Consider the following 12777-nt stretch of genomic DNA (forward strand, 5'->3'; position numbering starts at 1 on the left):
GCAACCGCTTGTAGGTTTTGAACCTGCCCAAATGACCAGCTAATGGGTCTTCATGGAAATGTTGAAGCAGTTGTAGGCGTAGAGTTTCAGGTATGTACAATTGGTAGAGGGTTCTGTGTGGTAGTTGTACAACACGGTAGACTTTGTCTTCCAGGATGGTCAGCTTTGTGGTAGGATTGACCATCTTTTCTCCATCTTCCAGGATAGTCTGGTACAAAGCCTGTACTTCTGGATCATCCTGTTGGGCTTTCCATATGGTCTCATCAGAGATGGGAAAGTCTGCTTTGGGCGAGTCTCGACTGCTTGACAGGACAGTAGCACATGTAAGATGCGGGCCACCGTTGCCACAAGCAGGAGCTCTGGATAAGGCATCTGGAACAGTGTTGTATTTTCCTTTCCTGTATTCTACTGCAAAGGTGAACTCTTGCAACCGTAGAGCCCATCTTATGAGTCTGGTGCTTGGTTTGTTGGTCTTGAACACCCACACAAGGGAGGAATGGTCAGTGACCACAGTGAAGTGTCTTCCCTCCAGGTAGTACCTCCACTTTTCCAAAGCCCAGACAACTGCAAGGCACTCTTGCTCGGTTGTGGAGTAGTTCCGTTCTGCTCCATTCAATGTCCGACTGGCGAACGCTAGCACTTCTTCAGTGCCAAGTCCAGTCTGTTGGACTAGGACAGCACCAAGTCCAACATCACTTGCATCAGTGTAAACAACAAAAGGGGAATCAAAGTTGGGATGACCTAAAATGGGAGGTGTGACGAGGTGTCGTTTCAGGGTTTCAAAGGATGTCTGGCACTCTGCCGTCCATAGGAATTTCACTCCTTTTCGCTTCAACGCGTTGAGGGGTTCTGCCACCTGGGAGAAGTTCGACACAAACCGATGGTACCATCCAGCCATCCCAAGGAACCGTTGAAGGGCCTTGAGTGTGGTTGGCACAGGAAAATCTTGTACCGCCTTGGTCTTTTCAGGATCCACATGAATGCCGTCGAAAGACACAATATGGCCAAGGAACTTCAGGGAAGTTTGGCAGAAGTTGCTCTTCTTCATATTCACGGTCAGACCAGCTTCTCTTAGCTTGTCCAACACTGCTTGAAGATCTTGAAAGTGTTGTTCTCTGTTCTGGGAGTAGATAATTATATCGTCCAGGTAGACGAAACAGATCTTCCCTTTGAGCTCCCCTAACGCAATCTCCATCAGTCTTTGGAAAGTGGCAGGTGCATTCTTTAATCCAAAAGGCATCACCTTAAAGGAAAACAAGCCCTCAGCACAGACAAAAGCAGTCTTGTCCTTGCTTTCCTGGTCCATCTCAACTTGCCAATAACCACTATTGAGGTCAAGGGTAGTGAACACAACAGCGCCAGACAATGACTCCAGGATCTCGTGGATGGTAGGAAAAGGATAGGCATCAGTCTGGGAAACATTGTTGGTCTTCCTATAGTCCACACAAAATCTAAGACCACCAGTCTTTTTTGGGATGAGGACAACAGGAGCAGCCCAAGGAGAGGAGGAACGTTCTATTATATCTTGTGTTAACATATCATTAATGAGTCCCTTTTGGATGATTAGCTTCGCTGGGGACAAACGATATGGCTTTTGCTTGATCGGCATTTCCTGTGTAAGGAATATTTTGTGCTTCAGGAGCCCGGTGCGTCCTAGCCTTGAAGTACATACATCAGCATTATTCTGCAGCTGTTCCAACAGCCTTAACTCCTCTGGATGTTCCAGCTGAGCTCTTCTTACAGCCTGTAAAAGGAGATCGTCAGAAGGATTATCAAGGGTTAGTGGTAACGGAGCAACGGCAGAGAAGACTGCCACATTTGAACCCCAATCATGTAACTTCGTAGCTTCTGATTGGAAGAAATGCTTCTTGCTCGGATTGTATGGAAACCAGTAGCAATTGTGTGCGATATCAATCTGGACACCACTGAAGTACATGAAATCAATTCCCAACACGACAGGAAAAGCAAGGTTCTTGGTTTGTAGGATAACTGAAGGAATCATATAGGAGCGGTTACACAGGCGGAACTCTACCTCACTCCATCCAAGTGGTCGTTTAGCCTCACCATCAGCCAGATAGAGTGGACCTTCTGTCCACGGCTTCAAGTTGTATTGCGGACCTTTAACCTCCTTCCACAGTTTCTCATTGAGCAGTGTGTAGGATGACCCGGTGTCCAGGATGGCTCTTCCTGTCCATGGGCCTATGGACAGGGGTAACACCAGTTGGTGCGGTATGAACTGAAAGGAAGGGGATGTCGATGGGGGGGCGTAGGCAGTGACTCTTGGGATTTCAGCTCTGGTTAAAGCACCCAGAGAAGGATGGTCATTCCTGCGAAGAGAGTTAGGTGTGTTGGCCTGTTGTGATTTGTGGTTTCTGGAAGGGTTTTCTTGATACGGTCTTGGACATGTAGCTGAAGAATGTCCCTTTTGGCTACATCTCCAACAGAACATGAGAGGGGTCATGGCTTGAGACTCTGGCTGTTGTTGATGGTCTGTCTTGGGTAACGGTTTGGGTGTCTGTTTCTTTCTTTGGTCATATTGCTGTTGGCATTCTCTGTCCTTCTCAAACTGCTGTCCCAAGCGAACCAGTCCATCGACAGTGGTGACTCGTTCTCGGAGTTGACTGGCTAGTAGTGGGTTGATGTTCTTCAAAATCAATTTAATGACCTCTTCCTCCTCAATGCCAGGTTTCCACCTTCTGCACAGGGAGTGGTAACCGTATGCAAAGTCACGGATACTCTCTTTCTCTCTTTGTACTCGATTCCTGACTCTGTCTGCCAACTCATCTGTGTAGTCCTCAGACAGAAATGCAGAGGAAAACTTGGCCTCAAAGTCAGCCCAGGAGGTAGTGGTGAGACGTGCCACATCCCACCAGTCTCGAGCTGTCCCATGCAACACATTCCTCAATGTGGCAAGGAGTTCTTCGTCAGCCAGGGGATTGAGGGCAAGAAAGTCACGACATCTTTCTAGGTACATTAGCGGATCAGGACTGTCATCTTTTTTCCCAAAGGTGGGAAATTGCAATTTAATGGGCATTGCCCCCACATGACGTCTACTCAAATCACCATGAACAAACGAGCTAGGAGGGATTGAGGAAGTAGAGGGGAAGGGAGTTATCGGACAATGAAAATGAACACCAGGATGCATGGTGGATTGCATCCTGCAAGGGGTGGCTGTAGCATGGCCTTGTCTTGGCTCTTCAGAGGTGCCAGCTTGGCCCTCAGTGGTCTGAACAGAAGTGGACACCAGAGAAACTCTGTGTAAGGAGTTGTGCCTAATGGAGGCCATGTCCACAGACACGTCATCCAACATTTTAACACAATTAGAGAGCTCTGTTTGCAAGTGGTCTACAGTGTTAACCATGGGAGAAAAAACAGAATTAACGTCCTTGAGGACCTCAGTGTGATGATGTTGCAGGCGCCATTGGAGAGTGGCAGTGAGTTGGTTTCGTTGGTAGTCAAACTGCCTGTCCATGGCACCAGTAATTTCCCGTCTTCCACTCTCACTGAGCTCTGTTAGCGTGTGGGTTAGAGTGCTCAGTGAGTTTCTGAATTCCATGGCACTCTGTTGTTGCTCTTCCCTCAGACATTTGAATTTATCGTGGATAAGAGTTTGGAGATGTTGTTGAGTCCGACGAATATCAAGGATGTCACCTTGAAGTTGTAAAACTACAACCTCTGGAGATAAACCAGACAATGGAGGAAGGTTGGGTGTCAGATGGAGGGCTGGCTCAGTACTTTCACACAGATCCATGTCAATAAGTGAGTAACTGGTTAGACCTCCTGTGGCCTGTGGTCCAGACCGAGCATTCAGATTCCCAGGGCTCTGGCCCAAATCAACTCCATTATCTCCATTCCCATTATGATTTGTGTTGTCAGCTTGATGGTCAGAATGGCCCTGTGTATTCCCATTGACAGGTATGAAATGGATGAGCACATTATCTTGGGGTGAATCCATTGTTTTAATTCCACACAAAAGATTTGCTTTGGTTAGTTCTCAATGTTGTGCTGTCCCATCTGGGGTGCCATTTTTTATGTAACGGTTTTGACTTGAGGTTATTTTTTTATAGGGGTGCCAGGTAGGTTGTGCCTACCAGAGAAAACATTGGTTTCTCCTTTTGTTGTTTGGGAGGGAATGAGTCCCATCTGGTCCGTCAAGTCTACACCATACAAAGGACTTATGTAAACGTCAGAAGGGAAATCAACTTTTCATAAACCCTTAAAACATTGAAAGAACTTCAAAAACAACTATTCTTTTGCGTGGGTTGTATTAGCAACATCAATGGATTACACACACATAATAATATAACACAATGAGTTCTGGTTCCTCCAGAAATGTCCTGTACCTCGGGCCTAAAAAGAGTCCCGCCCGGTAAGGAGTTCAGTGAACTCAAGTGACTTGTCACGCAATGTTGGTCCGTTCATTCCGTGTAGCGTAAACCCAGTATTAAATCATACAATCAATATAACCATTTTACCACAGAACTTTAAAGCGTATCTGCTCTTACTAATTCCTCAACTACATCTAACTACATAAATCATCACCGTATACATCATATCAAAACAAATGAAATACCGTATACAAAAAAGGTGGTAGTCAGTCGGTCAGTCAGACAATCCAATCCGCCACCAGATCTCCAGCGGAGAAAGGCCACGAAGAATAGAGAGGAGTAGTCCACGGACGCAAAGAGTGGATCCGATCCTGGGTAAACTCTCAGGCTACAAAACACACGTTTAACAGCAACAAAACAACCGGAATAGAGAAGCTTCGGGAACACATCCTCAGTCACGTCTCCATCACAAACGCCACTTTTGCGCAGCTGATGCTGGCTATTTAATTGGGAATTAAAGGGCAAGCACCCTATTGGAAGGAGAAGCACTGAGACGGCTCAAAATAATTCAGGGCCGTCACAACACACAGACAGATAAAGTGTTTGCGTGCATACACACACACAGACAGATAAAGAGTTTGCGTGCATACACACACACAGACAGATAAAGTGTTTGCGTGCATACACACACACAGACAGATAAAGTGTTTGCGTGCATACACACACACAGACAGATAAAGTGTTTGCGTGCATACACACACACAGACAGATAAAGTGTTTGCGTGCATACACACACAGAGACAGATAAAGTGTTTGCGTGCATACACACACACAGACAGATAAAGTGTTCGCGTGTATACACACACACAGACAGATAAAGTGTTTGCGTGCATACACACACACAGACAGATAAAGTGTTTGCGTGTATACACACACACAGACAGATAAAGTGTTTGCGTGCATACACACACACAGACAGATAAAGTGTTTGCGTGCATACACACACACAGACAGATAAAGTGTTTGCGTGCATACACACACACAGACAGATAAAGTGTTTGCGTGCATACACACACACAGACAGATAAAGAGTTTGCGTGCATACACACACACAGACAGATAAAGTGTTTGCGTGCATACACACACACAGACAGATAAAGTGTTTGCGTGCATACACACACACAGACAGATAAAGTGTTTGCGTGCATACACACACACAGACAGATAAAGTGTTTGCGTGCATACACACACACAGACAGATAAAGTGTTTGCGTGCATACACACACACAGACAGATAAAGTGTTTGCGTGCATACACACACACAGACAGATAAAGTGTTTGCGTGCATACACACACACAGACAGATAAAGAGTTTGCGTGCATACACACACACAGACAGATAAAGTGTTTGCGTGCATACACACACACAGACAGATAAAGTGTTCGCGTGTATGCACACACACAGACAGATAAAGTGTTTGCGTGCATACACACACACAGACAGATAAAGTGTTTGCGTGCATACACACACAGACAGATAAAGTGTTTGCGTGCATACACACACACAGACAGATAAAGTGTTTGCGTGCATACACACACACAGACAGATAAAGAGTTTGCATGCATACACACACACAGACAGATAAAGTGTTTGCGTGCATACACACACACAGACAGATAAAGTGTTTGCATGCATACACACACACAGACAGATAAAGTGTTTGCGTGCATACACACACACAGACAGATAAAGTGTTTGCGTGCATACACACACACAGACAGATAAAGTGTTTGCGTGCATACACACACACAGACAGATAAAGTGTTTGCGTGCATACACACACACAGACAGATAAAGTGTTTGCGTGGATACACACACACAGACAGATAAAGTGTTTGCGTGCATTCACACACACAGACAGATAAAGTGTTTGTGTGCATACACACACACAGACAGATAAAGTGTTTGCGTGGATACACACACACAGACAGATAAAGTGTTTGCCTGTATACACACACACAGACAGATAAAGAGTTTGCCTGTATACACACACACAGACAGATAAAGTGTTTGCGTGCATACACACACACAGACAGATAAAGAGTTTGCCTGTATACACACACACAGACAGATAAAGTGTTTGTGTGTATACACACACACAGACAGATAAAGTGTTTGCCTGTATACACACACACAGACAGATAAAGTGTTTGCGTGCATACACACACACAGACAGATAAATTGTTTGCGTGCATACACACACACAGACAGATAAAGTGTTTGCCTGTATACACACACACAGACAGATAAAGTGTTTGCGTGTTATAGGGAGAAAAACAACCGCTACGATTAGAAGAGATTACTGACTGTGACATATTCAGGTCAAGCTCAGAGTTCCGACATGGAAAGCTAAACTAAAACATCAAAGACAGATTGATGTAGCTTGTTCTGATATTCCAATACAGAGTGATTGACAATGACTTCAAATCTGAAACATGTATAATCTCTAACACTGATTTTCTTTCTTTTACACACACATACACACAAGCTTGTTCTCAAACCTACCCTTCATCCCACTTCTGGGTGTCTGGGGTGATCTATCATTGCAAAATTAAAAGCTGTGCTCTGAGCTCACACAGAACAGGGAATACAGGCGGGAGCTTTTGTTCAATTCACTACATTACATGGATACTTCCTATGTTCAGATGTAATCGATTCAATAAGTTAAAACAGGATGATTAATTTCTATGTACATGCATGTGTGTTTCCATGTGTGTGTGTGTACTCCAAGGGTGTGCATCCATGTGTGTGTGTGTGCATGTGTTTGATGTTGTTCTAGCTGTTGCCAGTCTTTCCTGCACCAGCCGTTTGTCTCTCTCTCTCCCCTCTCGTTCTCTCTCTCGCTCTCTCTCTCTATCTCAAATAGCCATGCTGATCTCCCATCAGATCTGTGTCAGTAGATGACAGAGGTGGCAATGCAGGGAGTTGCCATAAGAACCCCAGCCCTTCAGTCCCCCAGACCGCCAGACCCCCATCTCTCCAGCCCTTCAGACCACCAGACCCCCAGCCCTCCAGACCCACAGCCCTCCAGACCCACAGCCCTCCAGCCCTCTAGAACCCTATCCCTCCAGCCCTCCAACCCTCCAGACCCCCAGCCCTGCAGACCCCCAGCACTCCAGACATCCAGTCCTCCAGACCCCCAGCCCTCCAGTCCTCCAAACCCCCAGCCCTCCAGACCCCCAGCCTTCCAGGCCTCCAGACCCCCAGCCCTCCAGTCCTCCAAACCCCCAGCCGTCCAGACCCCCAGCCCTCCAGACCCCCAGTCCTCCAGCCCCCAGCCCTTCAGACCCCCAGCCCTCCAGACCCCAGCCTTCCAGCCCTCCAGTCTTCCAAACCCCCAGCCCTCCAGACCCCCAGCCCTCCATCCCTCCAGTTCAGTGCCAGGCAAGTTTTCTTTAAATCAGGGCATCAATCTGGAGAAAATAAACACAGAGCGTGACCCCAAATCTCCACTTTCCAGTCCACTGTCCCCCCTCCCCCCCTGCCAGAGAGTTGTGGGAGGTGTCCGAGCACAGGAAGCCGTCTCACACGGACATTATAAGGGGCAGAGAGGAATAGGATGTTCCTGGGAGAGGGAACTGATTCTCTCCTGTTCCCATTATGATTACAGTCCACCCCGAGGACCATTACCAAGAGGGGATGCTCAAAAGCGGCAGCATCAGTGGCCTCATGCGCCCCCTAACGGCCAATACAGACACAGCACTCTGCAGTGTCAATGATAGCTCTGAGATTGTATTGTAATTCTCATTAGTATCAGAGAGGAGCAGTAGGGGGTATGCATTCTCGCTGTGAGCAGACACAAACGTCCACCTCCCTTATGAGTCTCACAAACACAACATAAAACCAGTAGATACACACAATGTACTTTGAAACAGCATGTTGACATTAGAGCCCATGACACACAACTACGCAGGCTTATGCATCCCGCCCTCAATTAATGCAACCTATGAGATAATTATATCTATGGACAGATTGTATACACACACAGTGTACAAAACATTAGGAACACCTTCCTAATATTAAGTTGCACCCCCTTTTGCCCTCAGAACAGGCTCAATTCGTCAGAGCATGTCGTAAGCATTACACATTGATGTTGGCCCGTGTTGGCTGGATGTCCTTTGGGTGGTGGACCCTTCTTGACCCTTCTTGATACACACGGGAAACTGTTGAGCGTAAAAAACCCAGCAGTGTTGCAGTTCTTGACAAACACAAACCGGTGCGTCTGGCACCTAGTACTAAACCCTGTTCAAAGGCACTTAAATATTTTGTCTTGCCCATTTACCCTCTGAATGGCACACATACACAATCCATGTCTCAATTGTCTCAAGGCTTACAAATACTTATTTAACCTGTCTCCTCCCCTTCATCTACACTGATTGAAGTGGATTTAACTGGTGACATCAATAAGGGATCATAGCTTTCACCTGAATTTACCTGGTCAGTCTATGTCATGGAAAGTGCAGGCGTTCTTAGTGTTTTGTACACTCATTGATATTGACACAACAACAAAAAAAGATGGAGGATTACTGACCGACCTAAAGTCAACCTATATTTACCTATACTCACCCAAGTGAACCTATACTCACCCATTCCTCATCAATTGTCACCCATTTTTAGCACAGCACAATGCTATCAATTTAATATGGGCTCCTGCTTTTAGCTCACTGAACCTCTCGCTCAGTGCTCAATCTGGACTGATGGAGCCTCACATTAGCTAGAGTGCTTTTACAGGTGCTTCTTCTCTGCAGTAAAGTGCAGCTTCAGAGGTTCAGTAGAAGGTGACTGATAAGGACAGGGAGGCCCACGGACCTCTGAAATCATAAGGTCAGGCTGATGACTTGGGATCAATGCAGAATATGATGCAACATTCTCTCTGGAGCCAGGTTTTCCCAGCCGCAGGCATGAAGAAGCCGTAATAGCTATTAGTTTGGAATATCGAATACCTATTAGTAAAACACTGTAAATTGGTGTTATAATAGGTTGATGTATTACTTTATCAGGTAAATACTGTATGTGCATGATTCTTCCAAAGTCTGACATCTCATCCCACAACATAGATAACCTCCCTTTTTTTCCTTTGCTAATTTCCTGTTCTATTCTATCAAACATCCCCTCAAAGTCAATTCAATTGAATGACACATTTTTGAAATATTCTACAGTATTTGTTTTAAATGACGATTTTACAATTCTTTAATTTGAATTTCAATCATTTCTGATATGACATGAACGGAAATGTAATAGTTTCCAGCCCTGCACAGGGTCACTAAAATACTGGAACATAACAGAATAAAACAAATTCAGCAGATTGGACAGAAACGTCTGATGGGTCCGTCATGATCGACGTTGTGTGACATGCATGTTTATGAGAGACTCGTGTGAAGTACATCATGGGTGCAAGTCAAGACCAAACCTTTTAATAAATATTTATGTGGGTAGAATGATCAGATGCAGGCCGAGAAAATATTGTCTGGTTGTCTTCATAGGTTTATTTATTCCTCTTTAAACTATCCCACCCCCCCTACCCGTACACTGCGCAGCTCGAGGATTCTCAATAAGATAAGATAGTACTTTAATAAATGAATGTCGTCAAATCAAAAGCATGAATAGCGCAGCCAGCTGTAAAACCAATGCAAATCAGTGCATGTCATTCCAATGTTCTTAGAACGAATACATCTTCTTTCATGATTAGATCTCCTTTAAACTGATTTTTTTTAAAATATGAGATAGAAGTTGACACATTAATCATTAATTATTCAAAATGATTGGCGCACTGTGAAGCAAGAATTAATTATATTTTCCATCCATGTAGGTTATAATAAATACCGATTAAAATACACTTCAAAAGGATGATATTTGAGACTAATTAAGATACGTTTACCACACTTTATTAGTCTAAGTTTGTTTAACAGTTATTACAATACTTACAATTATTTAAAGTTTGGATTTGGAACTTGCTAAATTACAATCACTAGTCAATGTATAACTTTTTTAAAGGAAATTCATGTATTTAACTAACCTTATAGCCGATTGCAATTAGTATGGCTTGTTGTGAATTCTTCATTGCGGGCAATAAATAGGCTACTGTATCGCCCAACAATATAAAATATCATAATATTATAGAAAGTAATAGGCTACAACATCTGCCTTTAAAATAACGATATGTATACGTTCTCCTCCACATTAATTATTTGAGAATAATTGCCATAACGGTGGAGGGGACCATTTAAACCTCATTAAAGGAAGAACACGACTGATAGCCGACTGAACTACCACAAACACATCTCCATCTGTAGTTTCCCAGATAACCTACCAACAAACAGGTTCACACATAATTGGATACAGTGGCACCATAACACCGGCGGGTCGGGAACAGAATTACATTGCAATACACATGTGCATAAACGACCAAATAGCCTTCCGTTATATTATTGAGAATCTTACCTTTAGCGCCTATGTCAGTCATCATTGCAAAGAGAACCATCAGAACGACTATGTAATCTCGTGCCGCACTCATGCTTGCTTTCAGTATTGGTCCTCTGCTAATAGAAAGGAATGTCCTTGGGATCAACACTTTTCCTTAAAATGAAATAGAGCCTGCTCGTACAGCAAAAGCCACTTGCTGTGAGACCTCGGGATCGCACACTGCGCAGCACTGGCGCTCCACTGAGAGCTATGTTCTCATGTCGTTATCAGCTGATAGACAGAGACTGTTCAATTTCAACGTTCGCTAAATCGATAGATAGATAGATCGTTGGGTATGCCGTTCTCTTTCTTCAAGTCAGCGCACCACCGTCGTTTCAGCACTGCGGACAGCTCCTAGCGACAGCAACTGGAACAACTGAATTCAGAACCATGGAAAGTTTGTACCGTTACCATACATACCTAATGTAATACTACCCTCAAGTAAATTACCTCCATATGATAATGGCTGTGTTTAGTTCATTACCTTTGATTGCAGTATCAATTGACAAATCGACTACACCCGTTTTCAATCGATTACAAACTCACAAGTACTGTGAACGCTAACAGTCTTGTTAACAGGCATAATGTAGCACTAGCATTACAATGAAAACATCATGTTGCTCCTATTTGTAGAACTGTAAATACGTTGTTTATGTTATTCATGAAAAAGTTTTAGTATTTCGAGCTTCTCATTGGTATGTGGCACTCTGGCAATAGATAAATCTGCGAGAGAGAGAGAGAGAAAGAGAGTAGACAGATGGGTTTATGGAAATAATATAGAATTGTTAAGTGATGCTGCCAGTGCTAAGGTATTGGGATTGGTATTACTAATTGAATGGTAATGCAGGTTGCTTTTCTTCTGTGTGTTTCATCTAGGAGTGTATCGTTTTCAGGGGGAATGTCCTTTCTTTCTCCTGAAACCTGTTTACTGTGGGACCACACACTGGGTACACTGCCTCAGATTCATAACCATTCAAAGCCTGTTAATGAAACTAGCAATTTAGGCTAAATAGAAGGACATTTTTGAAGACCTCAATCTCTAAAGCTCTTGGTGTGTAGTAGATTCCACAGGCCACAATTAACAGCCTGATCAACTCTATGTGAAGGAGATGTGTCGCACTGCATGAGGCAAATGCTGGTCACACCAGATACTAACTGGTTTTCTGATCCACACCCCTACCTATTTTTTTAAAGGTACCTGTGACCAACAGATGCATATCTCTATTCCCACTCATCTGAAATCCATATATTAGGGCCTAATGAATGTATTTCAATTGACTGATGTCCTTATATGAACTGTAACTCAGTAAAATCGTTGAAATTGTTACATGTTGCGTTTATATTTTTGTTCAGTGTATTTTGTAAATTGTGTGTATGCAGGACTCCTTTGCGAAAGAGTCTTTGGTCTCAATGCTGTTAGGTAGCCTAGCGGTTAAGAGCATTGGGCCAGTAACTAAAAGGTCACTGGTTCAAATCCACAAGCTGACTAGGTGAAACAAATCTCTCGCTGTGACCTTCAACAAGGCAGCTAACCCTAGTTGTTTTAGATAAGAGTGTCTGCTAAAACACGTAAATGTAATGTAAAATGTGTATGCCTTGCTTTATTTCAACTGAGGGTACTGCTAAATGTAGCTCTGAACGAGAGTGTCATGCTGTGTGGACACAGAGCAGCCGGGTACACTGGGTAACTGATCTCACTGGCTGTAGTTGAATGGGGCGGCAGGGTAGCCTAGTGGTTAGAGCGTTGGACTAGTAACCGGAAGGTTGCGAGTTCAAACCCCCGAGCTGACAAGGTACAAATCTGTCGTTCTGCCCCTGAACAGGCAGTTAACCCACTGTTCCCAGGCCGTCATTGAAAATAAGAATTTGTTCTTAACTGACTTGCCTGGTTAAATAAAGGTAAAATAAAAAAAAATAAAAAAAAAA

At 44.0% G+C, this 12777-nt stretch overlaps 1 protein-coding gene across 1 annotated transcript in view; it reads right to left on the minus strand.

Moving 5' to 3' along the window:
- The window catches only part of LOC139385543 (seizure protein 6-like), a 136683-nt gene extending 125750 nt beyond the window's left edge, over nucleotides 1-10933 (minus strand). The window contains exon 1 of the mRNA XM_071130689.1: nucleotides 10831-10933. Within this exon, the coding sequence (XP_070986790.1) occupies nucleotides 10831-10903 (73 nt within the window). The 5' untranslated portion in view covers nucleotides 10904-10933. The remainder of the gene's footprint in view (nucleotides 1-10830) is intronic.
- Between the last annotated feature and the right edge of the window lie 1844 nt (nucleotides 10934-12777).

The sequence above is a fragment of the Oncorhynchus clarkii genome, chromosome 27, assembly GCF_045791955.1.
Source record: "Oncorhynchus clarkii lewisi isolate Uvic-CL-2024 chromosome 27, UVic_Ocla_1.0, whole genome shotgun sequence".
Lineage (NCBI taxonomy): Eukaryota > Metazoa > Chordata > Actinopteri > Salmoniformes > Salmonidae > Oncorhynchus > Oncorhynchus clarkii.